The sequence below is a fragment of the Solea solea genome, chromosome 2 (assembly GCF_958295425.1).
Source record: "Solea solea chromosome 2, fSolSol10.1, whole genome shotgun sequence".
NCBI lineage: Eukaryota > Metazoa > Chordata > Actinopteri > Pleuronectiformes > Soleidae > Solea > Solea solea.
The window spans coordinates 4,566,458-4,585,554 of record NC_081135.1 but is presented as its reverse complement, the minus strand read 5'-3'; the positions used below and the strand labels follow the sequence as shown (position 1 = coordinate 4,585,554).

The 19,097-nt window shown below is 40.7% G+C and overlaps 1 protein-coding gene across 1 annotated transcript in view; it reads left to right on the top strand.

The window, feature by feature from the left end:
- The first annotated feature begins 1,215 nt into the window (after positions 1 to 1,215).
- Positions 1,216 to 19,097, top strand: part of nalf1a (NALCN channel auxiliary factor 1a) — a 37,025-nt gene continuing 19,143 nt past the window's right edge. The window contains exon 1 of the mRNA XM_058622729.1: positions 1,216 to 2,411. Within this exon, the coding sequence (XP_058478712.1) occupies positions 1,725 to 2,411 (687 nt within the window). The 5' untranslated portion in view covers positions 1,216 to 1,724. The remainder of the gene's footprint in view (positions 2,412 to 19,097) is intronic.

Here is a 19,097-nt window from a genome sequence, read left to right as displayed (position 1 = left end):
AGATATGACTAAAATGATCATTAGAATTATTTTGTTCAGTTTTGAGATCATGATTTATTTAGTTTTTAATGGTGAATAAACAACAGCATGTTTAAAGGGCCTCAAACTGCTTAAGTTTGGACACATGTGTTCTTTAAAGAGCAGGAGGACCACCAGCCTGTCTTACTGGTCCAAAGGTCAAGTCTAGCAGGACACAGACCAGAACATGTCTGACCGATTTTATTTTCAAAATAAATAATAATAATAAAAACCTCTTCTAAGTATGTAAGCTCAGTCTTTTGTTGCTTAATAATTTATTTTATCCACCTGTTTGATTGTATCATTTGTTTCTTCTGTGACTTCCTCTATTCCTCTGTTTTTGTATTTTCATACAAACATCAAAGGCTTTCATTTTGAAGATAATATTTCAACAGTTTTGATGAAAATTGAACTCACTCTCAGACTTGACATGCCATCGAAGCGAGGGATGCCGCGGTCGCGGTGCGCGCGCATAACGTAACAAATTGAGAGGTTTGTCACATTGGCAGCAAAAAGTAGCAGAGAAACGGATATTAGGAAATGTGACCTTCAAAATACAACACAATATGTGCCGTCACTTGATAGCGTTTGTATTGTTGCAAATATAGCTATAGCTACACAGTGTGATTTATTATATCATATTCATTTTCTTTGCTGAACTAAGTAACATGCGTACATTTGCAATTTCACCAGCAGGTGAAAAATGACAATTAAATACTCAATCCATCTTGTGTAAACTCTCAAAGTAATGACATATATGTATGATCAAAGTTACCAAAATCAGAATCAATTCAACTAAAATTGCAGCACATTATTCTGGTCATCTGTAAATGATGAGCTGTTTTGACAAGGTCTCCTTCCAAAGGGATTTCCCTGGAATCTTCCTGGATAATTAAAGGTTAAATTTGTATTAAACAGAGTAGAAAATAAGTTGCTCACAGCTCATTAATATAGGACATAATAACATGTGCAAGGAGGCAACAAAATAACTGAATGTATTTTTTAAAAGGCCAGATGCCACTGAGGACTGATTGGAAACTGTCATTCAAATTAATTAAATTGCTTTTATTTATTACAAAAAAAAAAACAATGCATAGATATGCAATTGTGACACACTACACAAATACGCTTGTGACATTTATTTTGAAAGTCGGCACCGGAAACGCCGCTGGTTATCTCTTGCTGACTTGCCGCAGCTTCCTGCAAACACACACACCGTCTCCGGGCGAACATGGCGGCAACTTGACAACGGCAGCGCGATGAAGACGGTGAGGGCTTGAAAAAAAGCAGAGAGGTATGTGACAGGCTCAAGGCCCATCCGCCGACACAAAGGCTCACCGCTTCGCCATGTTGGAAGAGGAAAGCAGCCTTGTCCCTGTACGACCGAGGCCGGGGGAAACGTAAACGCGTCGGTGAGTGTTTCTAAAAACGGAGTCGAGGCTACGCAGAGGAGCGGAGCGGCGCGGAGCTCGAGGCGGACGGGAGGACAGCGGCTTCACCGGCCAGCCATGGAGGATGCGGCCCGTGGTCGCCTGATTCCCCATCATACCCACGCGATTTTTGATGGGAATTATCGCTGATATCAAAGGCCAGCCGGGACAACCCACCACCCGACACCTGAGGGGAGGAAAACGCGACGCGGACCCCACGTCAATGACTGTTGCGGCAGAGGAGCCCCCACGGTGGAGTCGGCCGGTTCCCAAAATATGACCAGGGGTGCTGGGACGTGTTGGCAGCAAGAAGATGACGACGGCTTCCAAATCTGGCTAGAGCCCCCCCGCGACAACCAAAAGCCATTCACCGACTCAGAGAGGGCGCAGAGATGGCGACTGTCCTTGGCATCCCTCTTGTTCTTAACCATCCTCCTCTCTGATCACCTGTGGTTCTGCGCCGAGGCCAAACTGGCCCGCACCCGGGACAAGTTCGCCTCCTCCCACCTCCTCTCACCCCACACCCACTCAGCACACAGCAGCCTCAGAGGAAACCCAGATGCTATTTTTATAGGAAACTCTACCAAACATTTGTGGCGGCTGGAAACTTGCCACCAGGATAGTTTATCTCAGAACTGCTTCGCTTTCGCAGATGCCGACCATTTGTGCAGGGGCCTTTCCGAGCAAGAGGGAACGCGGGCTGTAAATATGAGCGATTTGTACCTCTCCTTTTGTAACTCCTACTCTCTGCTGGATTTGCTCGACGGCTCCACGAGTCCGGACAATTTGAACTGCAGCCTCGACGTGCTCGGCGACGGCGACACGACCAGGTGCAGCCTGTGCGTCCAGGCGTACCAGCGCTATGACCAGCACGCCCAGGAGAAATACGAGGACTTTGAGCTCCTGAGTCAGAAGTACGAGCCGGGCGCTTATTCAGTGAGGACGTGCATGGAACAGTGCAAGGTAGGCTGTGATAGAGGGGAGGGTGGTGGTGGTGGTGGTGGATGTGGGGTGCTGTGGTGGCCATCTGTTGATTTGGGCCCGGATAGATGCCAGTTTTGGTCCTCCTCCTCCTCCTCCTCCTCCTGTCGCCATGGAGACGGATGACAGATTCAAGGAGACTCCGGGCCTCATGTTCATTCATCTCCTCCTCATTGTGTTTAGGCCCCATGCTAATGTGCAGATGGAGGCCCTGCTGCCGGTGTCTTTTTTGCAGCTTCTCTCTACCTTTGGTTCACGCGCTCTCCTGTGACATTGAAGTGCGCCGCACACCGCTTTGGCTCATCATAATCCCGCGTGATCACCCACCGATAACCTGTGCACGGGCTTGTTAGACTCGGCCCCCGTTTATATCGTTTTAATGAGGCGGAAGGAGACATATGCACACAATTATGTATGGGAGCTTGAGTGTGCGTGTATGTGTGTGTTTTCTTGTATGTGTATCAAATGTAGGAAGTGAGGACATTTTAGCAGGTTCTCAGAACTTTATATGCTTTTTCAGGGTTAAGACTTGATTGTAGGCTTATAGTTAGGGGATGCATCATGTCTGAGAGAGTCCTCACTAAGAGTAGCTGTACAAGAGTGTGTATGTACACGTATGGAGACCAAAGCCTGGTCCTAATAAGGCAGAACATAATTTTGGAGGCTCTGGTTTAAGTTAGGATTAAGATGTGAGTTGTAGTTTAAGATCATATAGGTTAGGGATAAGGCTTTGGTTACGTCCAACTGAATGGAGAGTCCTTACAAGAATAGCTGTACAAAACCCATGTGTGTGTGTTGTTGCAGTCCGCCAGGTGTTCATCATGGCTGCCCACTCCACATCGAGAGCGTTTCATTTAAATCAAGAGGTGGTTTACCTACCTAATGTCGCGGAAGGCTTTTTACGCATCGACTTGTGTTTGCTCATCGTACCAGGCCCGCACTTTAGGCCTCATTTCAGCCCGGCTCCTCTGATCGCCGAGCGCTCCTCGGGTCAAAGTGACGCTTTCGTGTGTATCCGGGAAACGCTTTGAGGAAAGCGCACTGAGCCGCAGCGCAGCCGCGTTCAGCACCGCGGATAGCTCCACAGGCAGCGAGGATGGAGCTGTCCACGGTGCTGAATGACGCTACCCGGCTCCATTCATTCACAGAAGCTCTGGCCAATCCCAGATGGCCTCCATTCACCCAACCAGTGTCAGGGACACAAGCACAGGCGTCAAAACAACCGCTCCAAACCATCTGTATGCACATATAGGAGACATTATTCTGGGCCTTGTTAGGAGAAGCTGCTTCAATTTATCAGAAGAAAACAAAAATACAAACTCAACCCCTTGTTGTTTGAATTTCTTCCAACAATGAATCATATTTTCATTGCTTTTCAAACAACAAATTGTTTCTTTAAGCAATTAAGTATTGACACACTATCAACACTGACCCAGGACCAATAAACTCGCTGTTAACATGACAAAATAACATGGAGAAACACTATCAGCTCACTATCTTAATAACACAGTTATATCATTTTTCCTCAACAATCTTTCCTCAACTGGTCTGCAGCTGATGCTGCCTTGTTTGGTAAGATTCTGTCATTGGTCAATCTGAAAAAAGGCTTTCAAACAGTGAATTCCCAAAGTAACACAGCTGAACCAAGTGACTGAGGCAGCAGTGAATTAACAACATCAACAGCTGTGTGCCGTGATGAAAAAATGCTGGTTAACGTAAAGGACAAGGAGACAGCCTTCTACAAACTGCATCACGGTTTCATACAATCAGAAAAAAAAATGAATTCATTGTCATTCCTGCAAATAGAGCACTGATAAGTTTCTGACTGTGAGGTTAACAAGACATTTGAAGATGTTTTGGGCTCTGGAACATCGTGACAAACTTCTTATATTATTCAAAAGGCCTTATTTCCTATCAGCATAGTTAAAAACATTCAAAATCCTGCTTTTTGAAGGCATAGTCAAACTGCTGTCTGGGCTTGCTACCTATTAGTAGCGTCCAACCATCATCAGCCATTACAGCTTCACATTCAAGCCTCTGCATTCTTCCTTTTTTTTCTCAGCTGAACTGAAATACTGTGCAATGGTTCTATGTTTTGTCCACTGCCATCCTTCAGACGGTTCTTGGCATTTGAAGGGAAAACAGTCATTTAGCGAAGCCGCTAATTTGTCTAACAATGGCGTTTCTCCATCACCTACTTGATTATAGGTTGGCACAAGTCTTGTATATATGTTGGCCTGCAGTGTTACGCAAAGAGCTACGTGACTCAATTGATAATGTCGAGCTCTTGTCAAGTTAATGGCTACCTGCCTTGGAGAAGCCAAGCACTGCTAGTTGTGTGCCTGGCTCACACAGATCTATATACAGTCCATGTAAATATGGCAAGATTATAGTATAGACTGAGTGCAATCACATTAAACAAACAGCTCCATGCCTCGTATTCTCGCTTTGTCACACACCAGAGCAGCAGAGGCAGCTGGAGTGGATTTGTGACATGGACAGTAACATTTGTTGTGCTGGAGTGGCTCATTTGGTCCACAGGTGGTGCTTTGATTCCTCTAGCCTCAGGTGAAACATCACACAGTGGACACGGCCGGCGTGCGCTGTTCCTCACAATGGGATCCTCCAATGGTGAAAACCCCGTCCATTCATCCTGACAGCAGGTCCAGGCTGGAAACATTCAAACCCAAGCAGACACACAAGCACTAATGCTGACTTGAAAGCAGAAGTATTTTCCAGCATGTAGTGTTAACTAAAATGTCAGACTTGCTTGTAGATTCACAGGAATTAATGAGGCCAAAACAATCCTGGCTTGTCAAAAGACGTGTTGGCAATGAAGCAACTGCTCTCCAACAGAGAGACCTGTGGTCTCAGCACTGAAATCACATTGTTTAATGCAGGATATCCTAAAAGCCAACTTTAGAACAACCAATTACTGTTACCTAGTCACATGAAGCATGTTTATTGATGCATTTCTCGTGGATGTGTACTAAAGGTAAAGCTATGCTCATATTATATGATTTTTGAGGAAAGTTTAGGTTTTAGTTTCACGGCTCATTTGCATTCTGTACAACACTAAAAGTGTTATTTAAAGCCTGAAATTGGCGGTTTCAGTTGGCGTTAGAGCTGCAGCTAACCAGAATTTTAATTTTGACTCAACTACCTTAAGATAGTCTTTATAATTTATTCATTCTTTGCTCTAAAATGTCAGGAAATAGCGATACTGCAGTGCGACATAATCAGAAGTTGTTTGTTTTTGAAACAGTCCATTATCAGAAGAGTTTACTTTTGCAAAATGAAAAAAAAATCAATAGTCAAATTTGAAAAACTCTAAAAATGTCTTTTCTAAATTGGCTTCAGTGATGTGTGATTTTATTTCACATCAGAGACCCGACAGCTGTTATTCGGTCAGTCTGACAATAAAACCAACCCCTCCATTCCCACACAACTAAACTGCATTAAATTATGTTTTATAAGGAATGTACTGTATTTTCTCACAGATGAAGTTGGTTTTTAATATTTCATATTGTTCTGATTAATTATTTGAGGTAAAAGTGGTGTGTTTTTGTTTGAATCTTTGATGACGTCATCATCACCCTTATTTGCTCAAAAAGCCACAAGCACAGCGTGTCTGCAGACATCCATCCATCCATTATCTACCGCTTTATCCTCCACCATCCGCCAATCTCAACTGACATAGGGCGATAGATGGCGTCACACCCTGGACAGTTCGCCAGTACATCGCAGGGCCACACATAGAGACAACCATTCACTCTCACATCCACACCTATGGTTAATTCAGAGTGACCAATTTACCTTATTCCTATATGTTTTTGGACCGTGGGAGGAAGCCGGAGAACCCGAAGAAAACCCACGCACACATGGGGAGAACATGCAAACTCCATGCAGAAAGGCCCTTGTTCCAATTGGGGCTCAAACCCAAGTCTTCTTGCTGCAAAGGCAAGAGTGCCAACCACTACACCAACCGTGTGGCCCTGTTTGCAGACATATTCATGTAAATCATAATAATTAAATAATTTGTTCTTTATTAAACATAATTAAGAATGCAGTTTCTCCAGGTTCTCCGATTTCCTCCCACAGTCCAAAAACATTTATTTAGGAATTAATTGAGTTGTAGTTATTTGTCTCTATGTGGCCCGAGGTGGACTGGCGACCTGTCCAGGGTGTAACCCGCCTTTCGGCCTATAAGCTTGGATTGGAAGCAGTGACCCTTGTGTGGAGGATAAAGTGGTAGAAGATGGATGGATAGAATGCAGTTTAGTTGTGCACAAATGTAATTTAAGGAGACAAGGTTGAACAACACCACACCAACACATGTCTAAGAAAGCAGGTCAGATGAGCTTTTTAATATTAAACCTACAGTTAATGTACTGTTAGAGGTGTTTGAACGAAGAGGTTATTGTGGGGGGCAGGCTTGAATTTTAACTGAAGAAATGCAACTGCTGATATGGGGTCCGAATACTTTTGGTAACTAGCTCAATAAATTCATAAAACATAAACACAACACACAGTAAGACAGTCTTGGAGTCATTTTTACGCTCAGGACCCTCATGGGTTTAACCGCGTCTTTGTGATGAACATCAGGGTTTTCCCAGCAGAAACAGTAAATTCACGGTTCTTTTCATTTCGGGCTCCTGTGAGTTGAAGTAATTCCATTTGCCACATGATGTGAACACAGCACAAGACGAGACAGTTCATACATACAGTATTGGCGCGATGACGGTCAAAGTCACTGGATTGAATGGGAAGAAAAATAGATATGTGCCACTGACATTATACGGCTAGACTGTGAATGAGGAAAGCACATGACAGTCTGTCATGCAGCAGTAATCATGTCAAGTATAGTATATGTAGTTAGATTAAGCCAAAAGAAGGAAACAAATGTAACTGTAGAGTCTCTGGAACTGTGCAACTGCCTCCTACTCCTGTTATCGCTTCTTCCTCTTTCCTGTCCTGCATGTACGACATCACTTTTATCATATAGAAGAATCCCAAAGCACACTGCTGACAAGGTGGTGCAGGAATCTGTCTTCTGCTCCCACCCTTCCAGGGCCATTGAATGTCTAATCTTAGCTGGTGTTGTGTGCAAATAGAAAGCACATCTACGTTGATCTGGGTGGTAGTATTACTAAGAGGTTGATCCCTATTGATTTGCACAGAGCCTGCTGCATTCACTTGTCCTTCATTTGATAGTCGGCCGCTCCTGCAACCAAAATAGGGCAGCGCAGTGAAGACATCATGTAGTAATCTGAAACTGTCTGGTTGTGCCATCAGACTTGGAAGAATATGTGTGTTTAGAGGAGAGCAATGCATAGAGAGTTGAGAAAGACTCCCCCTATCTTACACTCTCCTCATCTGTTATCTTTCTTCCTATATAATACAGACAGTTATGTAATTGTGCAGTAAATGATGTGTGACAACAAAGATATCACTTCTCACATGGACGGCCTTGAAACAAAATCGAAAGTGTGATGGAGCGATGCAACTTCTCCCAGGGTTTTGAAGAACTGAATCTCACCAAAATTCATTTAGTCACTTTGAAAATCAGTCAGAGCTGCGACTGTTGAGTATTCATTTTTGAAATTTTTGCCAGCCTGTCAGCCAAGAAATGCTTGCCATGATAGAAGTGTAGCATCTGATCCCAGGTTGATATATTGTTGGAACATAAGCAATGGGTATTACTATTTTTGTGTTATGACCAAACTTATTCTGTCTCACCTCATAACAAAAAATAAGTTGTCATTCGATATCGATTTTCAAATGCTAAGGTACCTATTTCATCGGCGTTGTTGAGCCAGTAAGCTCAGTTTACTATCAATATCGATATTGGTACTTAATACGATATTCATATTGATACTGATACAGTATCAAACATTTTTTTATCAATACCCAACCATAGTCAGGAAGCAGCTTTTTGTTAAATAATGCAAAAAATATAAAAAGGTTGAGTAAAAATGGCTTCAACTTCCAGGGCCATGTGGTTGGTGTAGTGGTTAGCACTCTTGCTTTTGCAACAAGAAGATCCAGACTCGAGCCCTGGATGGAGTTTGCATGTTTGCATGGAGTTTGCATGTTCTCCCTGTGTGTGCATGGGTTTTCTCCGGGTTCTCCGGCTTCCTCCCACAGTCCAAAACATGCAATATGGGGATTAGGTAAATTGGACACTCTAGATTGACCATAGGTTTGACAGTGAGAGTGAATGGTTGAATGGTTGTTTGTCTCTATATGTGCGCCAGGGTGTACCCCACCTATCACCCTGTAAGACTGGCACAGCACCCCCCGTGACCCTCCTGCGGAGGAATTAAGTGGTAGAAAATGAATGGATGGATGGGTGGGCTTCAACTTCCAGGAATCAAGTTGGGCAATATTTAGTAAAAACACACACACGTTTACAGAGCATTAATAGTGAGGACACCCATTGACATAATGCATTCCCTAGTAATTTACCCTTAATCCTAACCTGAATCCAATTCTAACCCTTACCCTAAAACCAGGTCTTAACCTAGAAAAAGCCAAAAAGTTTTGGTTTTCATAAAGATACCCTTACAAGAACCCACACACACACACTCTGTCTCAGTGTGTCAATCTCTAGTCTGGTCTCTGTACCAGTTCAGAGAAATAAGACAACCACTAAAGCAAGTGATTAAATAGAACAACAAGAGCATAACAACACAAGCTCACTGGCTTCAAATAAATCAAAACAAAATTTAACTCACACTGCAAAACAAGTCAAAAAAGAAAATACATCCACAACTCGTACTGACCACATTTGCCACAACTTTTCTTTATAATCAATGCTCGAATAATTGAATATTCATGTGCACCCCCAGACGTCATTGAAAAGGGATCTGTTCACAGTTCTTTTGCCTTTTTTCCAATATTTTATTTTGCTCCAAATCAAATGTTCTATGGTCAGGATTCATCTGGCAGCTGGTCGGCCTGGTTCCAGATGAAAAACTCTTCTTTTACAAGGATTTCCTTTGAAAAGTTGATGGTGAAAATGAATGGGAAGTCACTGCTATGCTCTATCAACACATCTCATTTGTTTTTTACCTTATGTGATGCCACAACATCAGTGAACAGGCCCAAAGATTCTCACTTTATAATGATGTAAATGTCCCTAATAAATGATTCTAACATACTGTAACAGATTTAATGTTAATCTGTAAATTAAGGTGGCTTTTTTCAGCTCTTGTACCTCAGTTAAGGGAAGAGCTTGTCAGCAGCTGTACATCTCCCCTATCAATTAAGGCAGACATATTAATTCCTAATACAGCTTCATTAACTGGAAGCAGAGACAGCCTAGTGCCACATTTAATAATCACTGTACGATTAAGATGTTAAGGTGCTGTTTTACATTTTAATTTACTGTCATGGTTATTTAAATGTCAGGTGACGTCATAATATAATATATAAACAGTAAACAAGTCACATGTTTTGTTTGTTTGTGAAACCATCATTGAGACCATAGTTTCTACTTTTTGTTTTGCAACATTCTTCACAATTATTTTTTCAAATTATCAAATGTTGTAATAAGTACTGAATTTAGACATTGTGACTTATGGTTAAAATGTTTTTACTGAAACCGTTGTAGTCTTTCACCAATCGAACAGCAACTGTCACTATCTCTGACTCATTTTTCATTTATTTAAACATTTTAGTCTGTTGTACTTTGTTATACATTATTTCTTTTTCTGCCACCATTTTCATCTACTTAAACTTCTTTTATCTATATTTTTTGGACTATTAATCATTATTTTAATTATTTATTCATTTAATTTAGCTTATTTGGGATAACTTTTTGCTGATTTTCCATCTTTATTTGTGTATTTTTTCTTTTACATTTTAGTCAATTTTACTTCATTGTCATATTCTCTTATTATTTTTGTTCATTCTATGTCATTTATTCTATTTTTTTTGTTTGATTTTGTTTTGCTCTGACTGCTGAGATTTTTTTTGAAAATATCGCTTTGTTTTATTATGTGAAGCAATTTAATGTCATTGTACGTAAAATCTGTCTGATTGATCAGTTAATGGCCACAAGGTTGGTGTGGTGGTAAGCACTCTTGGACATTCATACTATTGGACACTGTAAATTGACCGTAGGTGTGAGTGTGGGAGTGAATGGTTCTTTGTCTCTATTGGCCCTTTTCCACTATGGTCCTGGCTCGCCTCGCCTTGGCACGGCACGACACGGCTCAGGTTTCATCTCCACTACAAAAAAAGTACCTACTCAACGTGGGCGGAGTCATCACTGCACGGCTGCGTGAAACTGCAGTGACTTCGTTTTACATGCGACACACAAACGAGTGACTAGTGACTTGTAAAGCAGTTGTTTTTCAGAGTAAGTGAATCACATCACTACAATCAGTTAATTAAAAATATGTGTTCAGTACTTCCTCCAGGACCAGAGCACAGACTCCGTCTGACACAGTCACTGGACTGAAATACGCCGGTCGTGATCAGCAGTGCTGTCCCTAAATACACCAGACTCCTCTGTTAAATATTGAGATTTTAGATATTTCCCTGGTAATTGTTGGAGATTAACCCACGTTTTTTTAGGATTGTTAAGTATTTTTAACTGGTCTACAGTTCGGCACTGTTCGGCTTGGCACTCAATCAGTAGCTGCAGTCTGGTCATCAACGACGAGTTCTTCAGTTGAGGGACGACATTGCCATTGAAGATTTGTTCTTTCCTATATTTCACTTCTACAGATATGATTTATCTTATTTTATTTGCTTGTTTTGTGTGTATCCATCAAACCAGCAGTGATTATGACGCAGGACAAATGTTGTTGCAGTGCATCCCAATGTTGCAGCTGCTTGTCTAGGCTTAACATAGAAGTCACATGTGCTTTCCACCATTGTGTCTCCCTGCAGCAGTTGTGAACGCTGACCTTGGAGATGGTTCTGTACCATCGAAAAATGCTTGGCCCATCCCACAACAGCTCTTTTATGAATGGGCAGATGTGTGAGCAGCATGCCAATGAGGCAGGAGGAGGAGGAGGAGGAGGAGGAGGAGAGAGGGAAGGCTAGCTGTTGCAGAGCACTCGCTTCCATGTTGTTTTAACAGTGAAGCGCTGCATGGAGAGCAGATCAGATCAGATAACAGCAGGCAGAAGGGCTTACATTGGGTTACACAATTAATAGGCCTCGTTTAACCTCCGTGTCATTTCCATTACAGATGACATGTGGAGTCGCCTCTCCGTCATACATACATGCTGTCAATCATGGGCGAAGTTAATCAGAGCTGCACAATCTCTGCGTAGAGGAATAATTTCATTTACGCAACAAAATTGATAACTGCATGTTATATATAGTTGAAATGGGTCCTCCGTTATGTCCCACACACATTTTCCCTGATGTAAAGATGGTCTTACTGCACACTGTTACCATGTTGCCACTGTACTGTAATGTGTTGCTCTACCAGTATTGTGACTGTCTTGCAAGGTTTAATTGTTAAAAAGAAAATCCTTTTTAGCTTCTTCTTTTATCATTCATTCGTCTATCTTCTACCGCTTTGTCCTCCATGTGAGGGTTGTGGGAGGAGCTGCTGCCAAGCCCAGCAGACATAGGGCCAAAGGCAGGGTACACCCTGGACAGGTTGTCTTTATTTAATATAGTATGTAATTACACAAATAACGTTTAGCTAATTTTGATGTTCTTTTTTTAATATATATCATAGTTTTTTTACTATGATCTGTATATTAGTTATATTTCAAACTAAATAAGTCTATTTGGTCTTTTTTTGGGCCTGTGTAAGAAAGTCTGAACACTTTTTGGGGGGACGAAGTTGTATTTATAAATAACAGACAGAATGAGACCGTTACAAAGAGTAACACTGCACTGTTTCTCACTCCTCAGAGTTTACTAAGCTGGTTAAAACCTCTTTCTTGCAAGTTTCTGAACACCATGTCCTGACATGGATGGTGGAGAATCTGGGTTACTCCATGGGGGAAACAAAAGTAAAGAATTACTTTTGAATGTTAGATGTATTTGAATATTTTTCCCGGTATTCAGTATAAAAAGCCAAGAAGGGGAAAGCTCCACCTCCAACATGTCTAATCCATGTGTTTGTAGCATCTTTCACAGCTCGTCAGACACTGCAATGGTTCCATTAATGCTTTTATAAACTAACATAACATTACATTGATTAAATTGTCTTTTATTGTATTGCTTTAAGTTTGGTGCTTTGATGCGATTGGCACAGTTTGCTGATGTTGGCGACTTTTTATTCAGTCAGAATGGGTCATTATTGAAAGTGTCAGTTCAGCAGGTTCACGTAAATTGAATGGGTTGGAGCTCCGACACTGGGCTGAATGGAAAAAACAGAAACAACTCGATTTTAGTTGGTCCATGTGACTTTTACGCTACGCTTTCCTTACTGAGTTGCAGTGGGATGAGCTTTTTTGCCACATATTCCACATATGTCTGTGCACCAATTAGGATTTAGCAACCACACTCGCAAACAACTGAGGATTCAAGTTAGAGAGAAAGATTTGACACACAAAAACCTATTGTCAGCAAGATAAAATCTTTATTTAATGACAATATGTTTAAACACCCAGCTCCCGTGTTAAGAGTAGAAACCATGCATCGTCCTAATGGAGATGCACAGATGTGTTATAATGACACATTCTTTAAAAAAGAAAATCCTCCCCGGAGATGAATTCCATTTAGGTGCCAAGCTGTTCTCCTGTTTAAGGCAATAATGGAGCAACCAAAATTTAATTATAAAAACATTCATTACTTCGGCTTCATGTTTTTTTATTTTTTTAGAAAAATGAAGACGTCAGAAGCACATTTTTGTTTCCCCCCTTCAGAAAGGGTCAGACTAATACCTCCATTCATTTATGGGTGTGACATCAATTAGTCTAACAGTGCTATTGTCTGCATAGGTATTTGAATGGATTATTCTCACATGGACAGCTATAAGCCTGAATGCAGTGGTTTCTATATTGTAGACAGTGTCTTCTGTGGAGCAGGGTGCAGTTTTTGTCTTAAAACTGATGACTAAGTAGCCCAAATACCCAGCCTACTGCCTTCACATGATCACATCTAAATTCCCCACTACTTGGCACTCATATAATGAGATTATCTACCCTTCGCCTGATTCCCCTCTATAAGGCGCCTCAGGTGTCCTTTTTAAAACACCTTTTTCAAACCAGGCCTGCATGTCTACTGTGCAGTGGACTAGGTAAAAGGTGATGTTGGAATCTCTGTTAAGCTCTGTGTGGCCCATTAGGATGATTGAGGGCGACGTTTGCCCTGTTAAATGAATTGTCAGTCACCAGGCATGACTGTTTTTATCCATCAGAGCGCGACAGTTAGCCTAGCAGCAATGCTGCGTCAGAGGAAGACTATATACATTAAACATCTCCTTGATGAATGCTGACCTATGGAGTAAGTTGATAATATACAGGTATGACATCATGAGTGTACTAGCAAGTGTCAACTGATGATTGTACAACGACTTGTTTCTTTAAGACGCATTCCCTGCTTTGCAAACCAAATTAACAGCAGCAGCTTTTCATTCATATTTTCCAGATTCTCTTGCTCTATAGTGCAGATTTACGTCATCGTCCTGCTCTGCGCTCAAATGTTCTCTGCTCGATATGAGCTGACAGAGAGGTAGAAAAGTGAAGTCAGTGCAGCAGTGGCACAACAGCAGTGGTGTGGGCTTATGAAACATGAATACTGGACCTATATTGTTTTTTTGTAGCACTGTATTGTCCACGTGGCTAAGGAATTGGTGTTGTTGTCTTCTTATAAGGATGTTTTACTGTGGAAAATACACCAATTTATACCATTAGCTGATCGATCTCCCTGTTTGTGCTGTTTTGCTTTATTTGACTAGCATAGTGAAGAGAAGAAATGACCCATGATGCTGTGGTAAAGACTCAGCCTTGCAATGTACTGAGGCATTTCTCGACATGCAAATCTTAAAAATAAAATAAATAAATAAATAAAATATGCAAAAATTAGGTATTAAAAATGTGAAAGATTCAAATTAGGGGTGGGAATCACAGGGTACCTCATGATACGATACAACAATTCTGTGATCATCAGTATATTGCAAGACAATTATATAGCGTTACATCATGATATCTGTCTAACAGAAGAAAGAGGTATGATGATATAACACCCAATCAATATTTTGACCCGCCTCTGAAACAAAATCCTTAGAATCTTATATTCAGGCACTATATTCAGCTGTGTATAATCCACATTTGGTGCTCTACTATTGGATGTTCTTCGAGCAGCAGCACAGTTGTCAATCAATAACCCAGCACAGCGTGTTGGTGTGATTTTGATCAGAATTTATTGAAATTGTAAAGAGCAATGATCACATCGTAGGGGCTGCATTTTTTGCTGAAGTCAAATGTACCATAACAGAAAATAAAGCCCTGTGGGGTTTTTTTTATATTGAAAATATAATGCAAAGAATTACCTTTAAAGTTGTGGCTGACATCTTAATATCTATTGAATAATAATTGCATTCAGAATACTTTTGTTACTCAAAACAATGCATTAGTGAAGATGCAAGGAATCATTATTAGCGAGTTGCATTTAAACAGACTATTAAGAGCCAGGTTACTTTACAGGTAGCAACATAACTAAAATCAAACTCACTCACACTATCTCTGTCCATCCTGAAACTTTAGCCCTCTTTGATCGCTTTAATGGTGCAGCTCTCCAGATAATTCATGAGAATATTACTAATAATATACGTGTGAACGTTTTTACCTGTTTCATGGGAACAAATTAATATTTTGGGCCCACAAATTCATGCCATCTCTGGGGCTCCGTACTAGATAAAACAACAATTTAACATGTTTATTCTTAAAAGACTATGAAGTTATGATATAACAGTTAAAAGGTGGAAGAAAGAAAGGAGGCTCTGTTCTCGTACACTAGAGAAGAACATTACATATGTTTGAAATATTGTCCTCATATGTGTAACCGAGCAACCTTAATATCTGCTAAATTGGTAATTCTATAAGAGGAGTACCATCCAATAACTCTCCAATATCTAAGGTTCGTGGAGAAAATACAATTATAGTCATGTTAAGATAAGATGTATCTGTGATATTGTCTGTGAGTAATGTTTACCAACAGAAAATCTCTCTTTATCTGGGTCAACCTGCCCAAGGATGAGATTCCCTTTGCAAAAAAAAAAGGCACAAGTAAAAAAGAAAGAAGTAAGCTGTGATATTACTTCTGCCCATCAGTGCAAACCCCTAAAAAACCCCTGTAACCCCTAAATCCAGGGCTTGGTTGTGTTCAGACAGAAAAACATGGCCTAATTCGCACTCTATTATCAAATTGCTAATTGTGTTTCATGTTTCATTTCGAGTGATTTTGCACCTTCATGCTCTCTGTGTTTGATGTGACAATAAGTTGAGCATGAACGATGTAAACACAATATAGTTAGCAGGTACAACTATTGTGTGGCTGAAATGCTCTGCAGTCAGCAGGGATTTGTTTAGGAGTGCTGCTTAATTTATTGTGAATCAAAGAGGTCTCTCTTTGATGGGATGTCAAACACAGGCCCGACGCTGCTCTGTGACCTCCTCTCCAAATCCTCCCCTCTGATCTGGAGTATAGGCACCTGAGCTTCGAGGAGCTGAATCACAATAACTCTCTCTTCAACAGCATTCAGCTCTGTTGGAGTAAAAGTTAAATGCAAATGCTCATCGCCCGGGCATTATCTTATTTCTTAACAATACTGTTCCACATTCAACAACTGCAGTTATATGACCCAGAGATGTGAGGACTACTTCTCAAGGCTGTGGTGTTGACAGCAGTGGTGGCAGGCAGGAGGAGGGGGCGTATCACTGCAGGAACTAAAGTCAGGCTCCTGGTATAGGCGTAAAGAAAGGCCTCTCGGCTGTTTAACTTCTATTTGTCCTTGTACTTTACATGAACATTACATTCTTGGATTGCTTTGTTGACATTTTTAAGTATAGTATATCATTGTGTTTACTCTTAACTGGAGCCCAACCAGCAGGGTGAATTTTTAATTTGACGTATGACCATTATTTCAGGTCTCATGACCTCAGGGTCAAAATAATGCCATGACTTTTCCTCGTGCCTTCGTTCCCTAATGACTTGTACGACTCACAGGTTTAAAGTGCTAATTAGCAAATATTGACATGCCAACATACCCATGCCTAAATGGTTAGTAAAGCCTGGACCACACTAGAGGATAATTGGCCAGACATCTGTCTAGATGATCATGTCGTGTGAGGGGTTAATAGATGTTTAATGTCATTGGACACATCAGAGTCTTAAGTATTAAACATTTTCGATGCTTAAGACTGAACCGCGTTTGGGGCGTGAGCAGAATCCCACAATAACCAATGATAGCGAGTTGACCGGGAAACGGATGTTGCATACTTTTGTTTAGCGCTGTAACTTGTACAATCCAAGTCGATTCCGTCTTCTCCGCCATGACTTCATCCACACTTTTGTTTGCGTTGTTTCTCAGCAGAAAACATTGCATAGCTATTAACAAACGTGAAAAGGTCGAGTTGTAATTACTAGCGTCGTTGTGGACACGGTCCACCGTGTCTCTCCACCGTTGACGTGAGATTCCATGCTCATCCAGAACAATGAGCAAGTAACGTTAAGCGAGAGAGAGCAAGTGACGTGATGCCTGGGAAATGCAAATTCCAAGATCTCTTGCTCACCAAAGAAAATTCCAAAGACTGACGGATCACTTGGCCACTTGCTACTAATCAATAAAAGTGGACAACATGGGTTAAGCTCTTCTAAAATGTGTCCTCCCATCATAAGCTGTGTCAGCACATTCATATATCATAATATATCATATCATCACCTCTGTATTGGGATAAGTATTATATCTTGGGCTGCAAATAACGATTATTTTCATAATCGATTAGTCTGTCAATTATTTTCTTGATTAATTGAGTATTTGTTTGGTCCATAAAATGCCAGAAAATGTGTTTCCCAAACCTGGAAGTGATGATGTTCACAAATATCTTGTTTTGGTCACAAAACAAAACAATTCAGTTTGAATGATGTCTTTGTTATATGGAGCAAATAAACCAGAAAATATTCACAGTAAAGAAGCTGAAAAATCAGGGAACTTGTTTTGATTGTAAAAAAAAAAAAAACACATCCAAACTGATTATCGATACAATTAGTTGACAATTAATGTAGTAATCGATGAATAATGGATTAATTGATTAATCATTAATTCTTGCCTTGGATTGTACAGTCAATAATTAGCATTAGCTTTTAGCACAAAGTATAGGCTGCAATTGACTGAAGAATCTTGTTTTATGCTAATACACAGTGCTTTTAATGAAATATTTTAATGAATTCAGTGACAGTGACTAAGGGGAATGTTGATAGTGTTGCATAAGAATCTTCACCTGGCTCTACCACAGTTATCTACTGGCCATCATTCACACCGTGACCTTTCACATTTCCCCCTTTCACACATACTAAATCTATAATGCCGATTGCTTCTCAGCCCTCAGGCCAATCTTTCCACTCAGCACCTTGCTGACGATACTGCCCACACTTAATAATTGTCATTTACAGCAATTAGGTTGAAAAGTGACCATCAGCTGACGCCATTCATCACATGTTATTTTGTTTTCTGTGGAGGGTCAACACACGGTCAGAGCAACATAGAATACAATTTACCCGTGTTCCATACATCGACCAACATTTGAATGCACAGTAGCTACAAGTGAAACTGTTTTAGCTTCTACCTCTCAGCTCATTAACATTATTCTTGGTTGTGATCGATACAGCAACTCACTACTATATCTTTCCTGCCTATAGCTACTTGTAGCAGTGCTAAGTGCATGTATGAAACACTGTGTAAACAATAGCATCAAGAATAGCATAGAATAGCTTAAATAATTCCATCTTCTATGTTGAATTATTAACACTTTATACTGTATCTCAACTCGTCTTACCCACATTTGACCATGGTCATTAAGTCATGACCCACTTTTATAGAAATTCAGAGCACAATAAGACAACTACATGTATAAAAGTGAATGAAATGCAATTAAATATCAAAACTGCAAAACACATAAGGCCACAACATGAGATATTTAACTTCTCTGCATCTCTTTACCTTCAGAGCACAGACTGAGCAGGAGTGACAACTACATGCATGAAGCTGAAAGAAATAGAATTAAATGTCAAACTGCACAAAATAAACAAGTGCACAAAATTATATTTCACTTCTATGCATATCGCTGTCTTTGAAAAACTCTCAGGTGTCTCAGTTTGGATGGTTTCATGCTCACAAGCACTTCACGACATATCACTCACTAAGGTTTTTGTCCTTTTTTTATCCTCAATGTACGAAAATCCGCTCTTGCGCTTCGCCATTTTATCTCCAAATGTGGACACAAAGTTAAAGTGAACGACATCGATTGCAAGCTATTTGTTTTTATTGCCGGTGTGTTTATAGCCAAAGTCAGTGTCTCTTATTCTGAAGGCCAGATCGAAAAGGAAGTGAGATACACTGCCTGGTCAAAAAAAAAAATCGCCTGGATTACAGCACTCATTCACTGTGGCATTGTTTCCATAAGCTACTGCAATGTCACAAGATTTATTTCCGTCCAGTGTTGCATTGATTTTTCACCAAGATTTTGT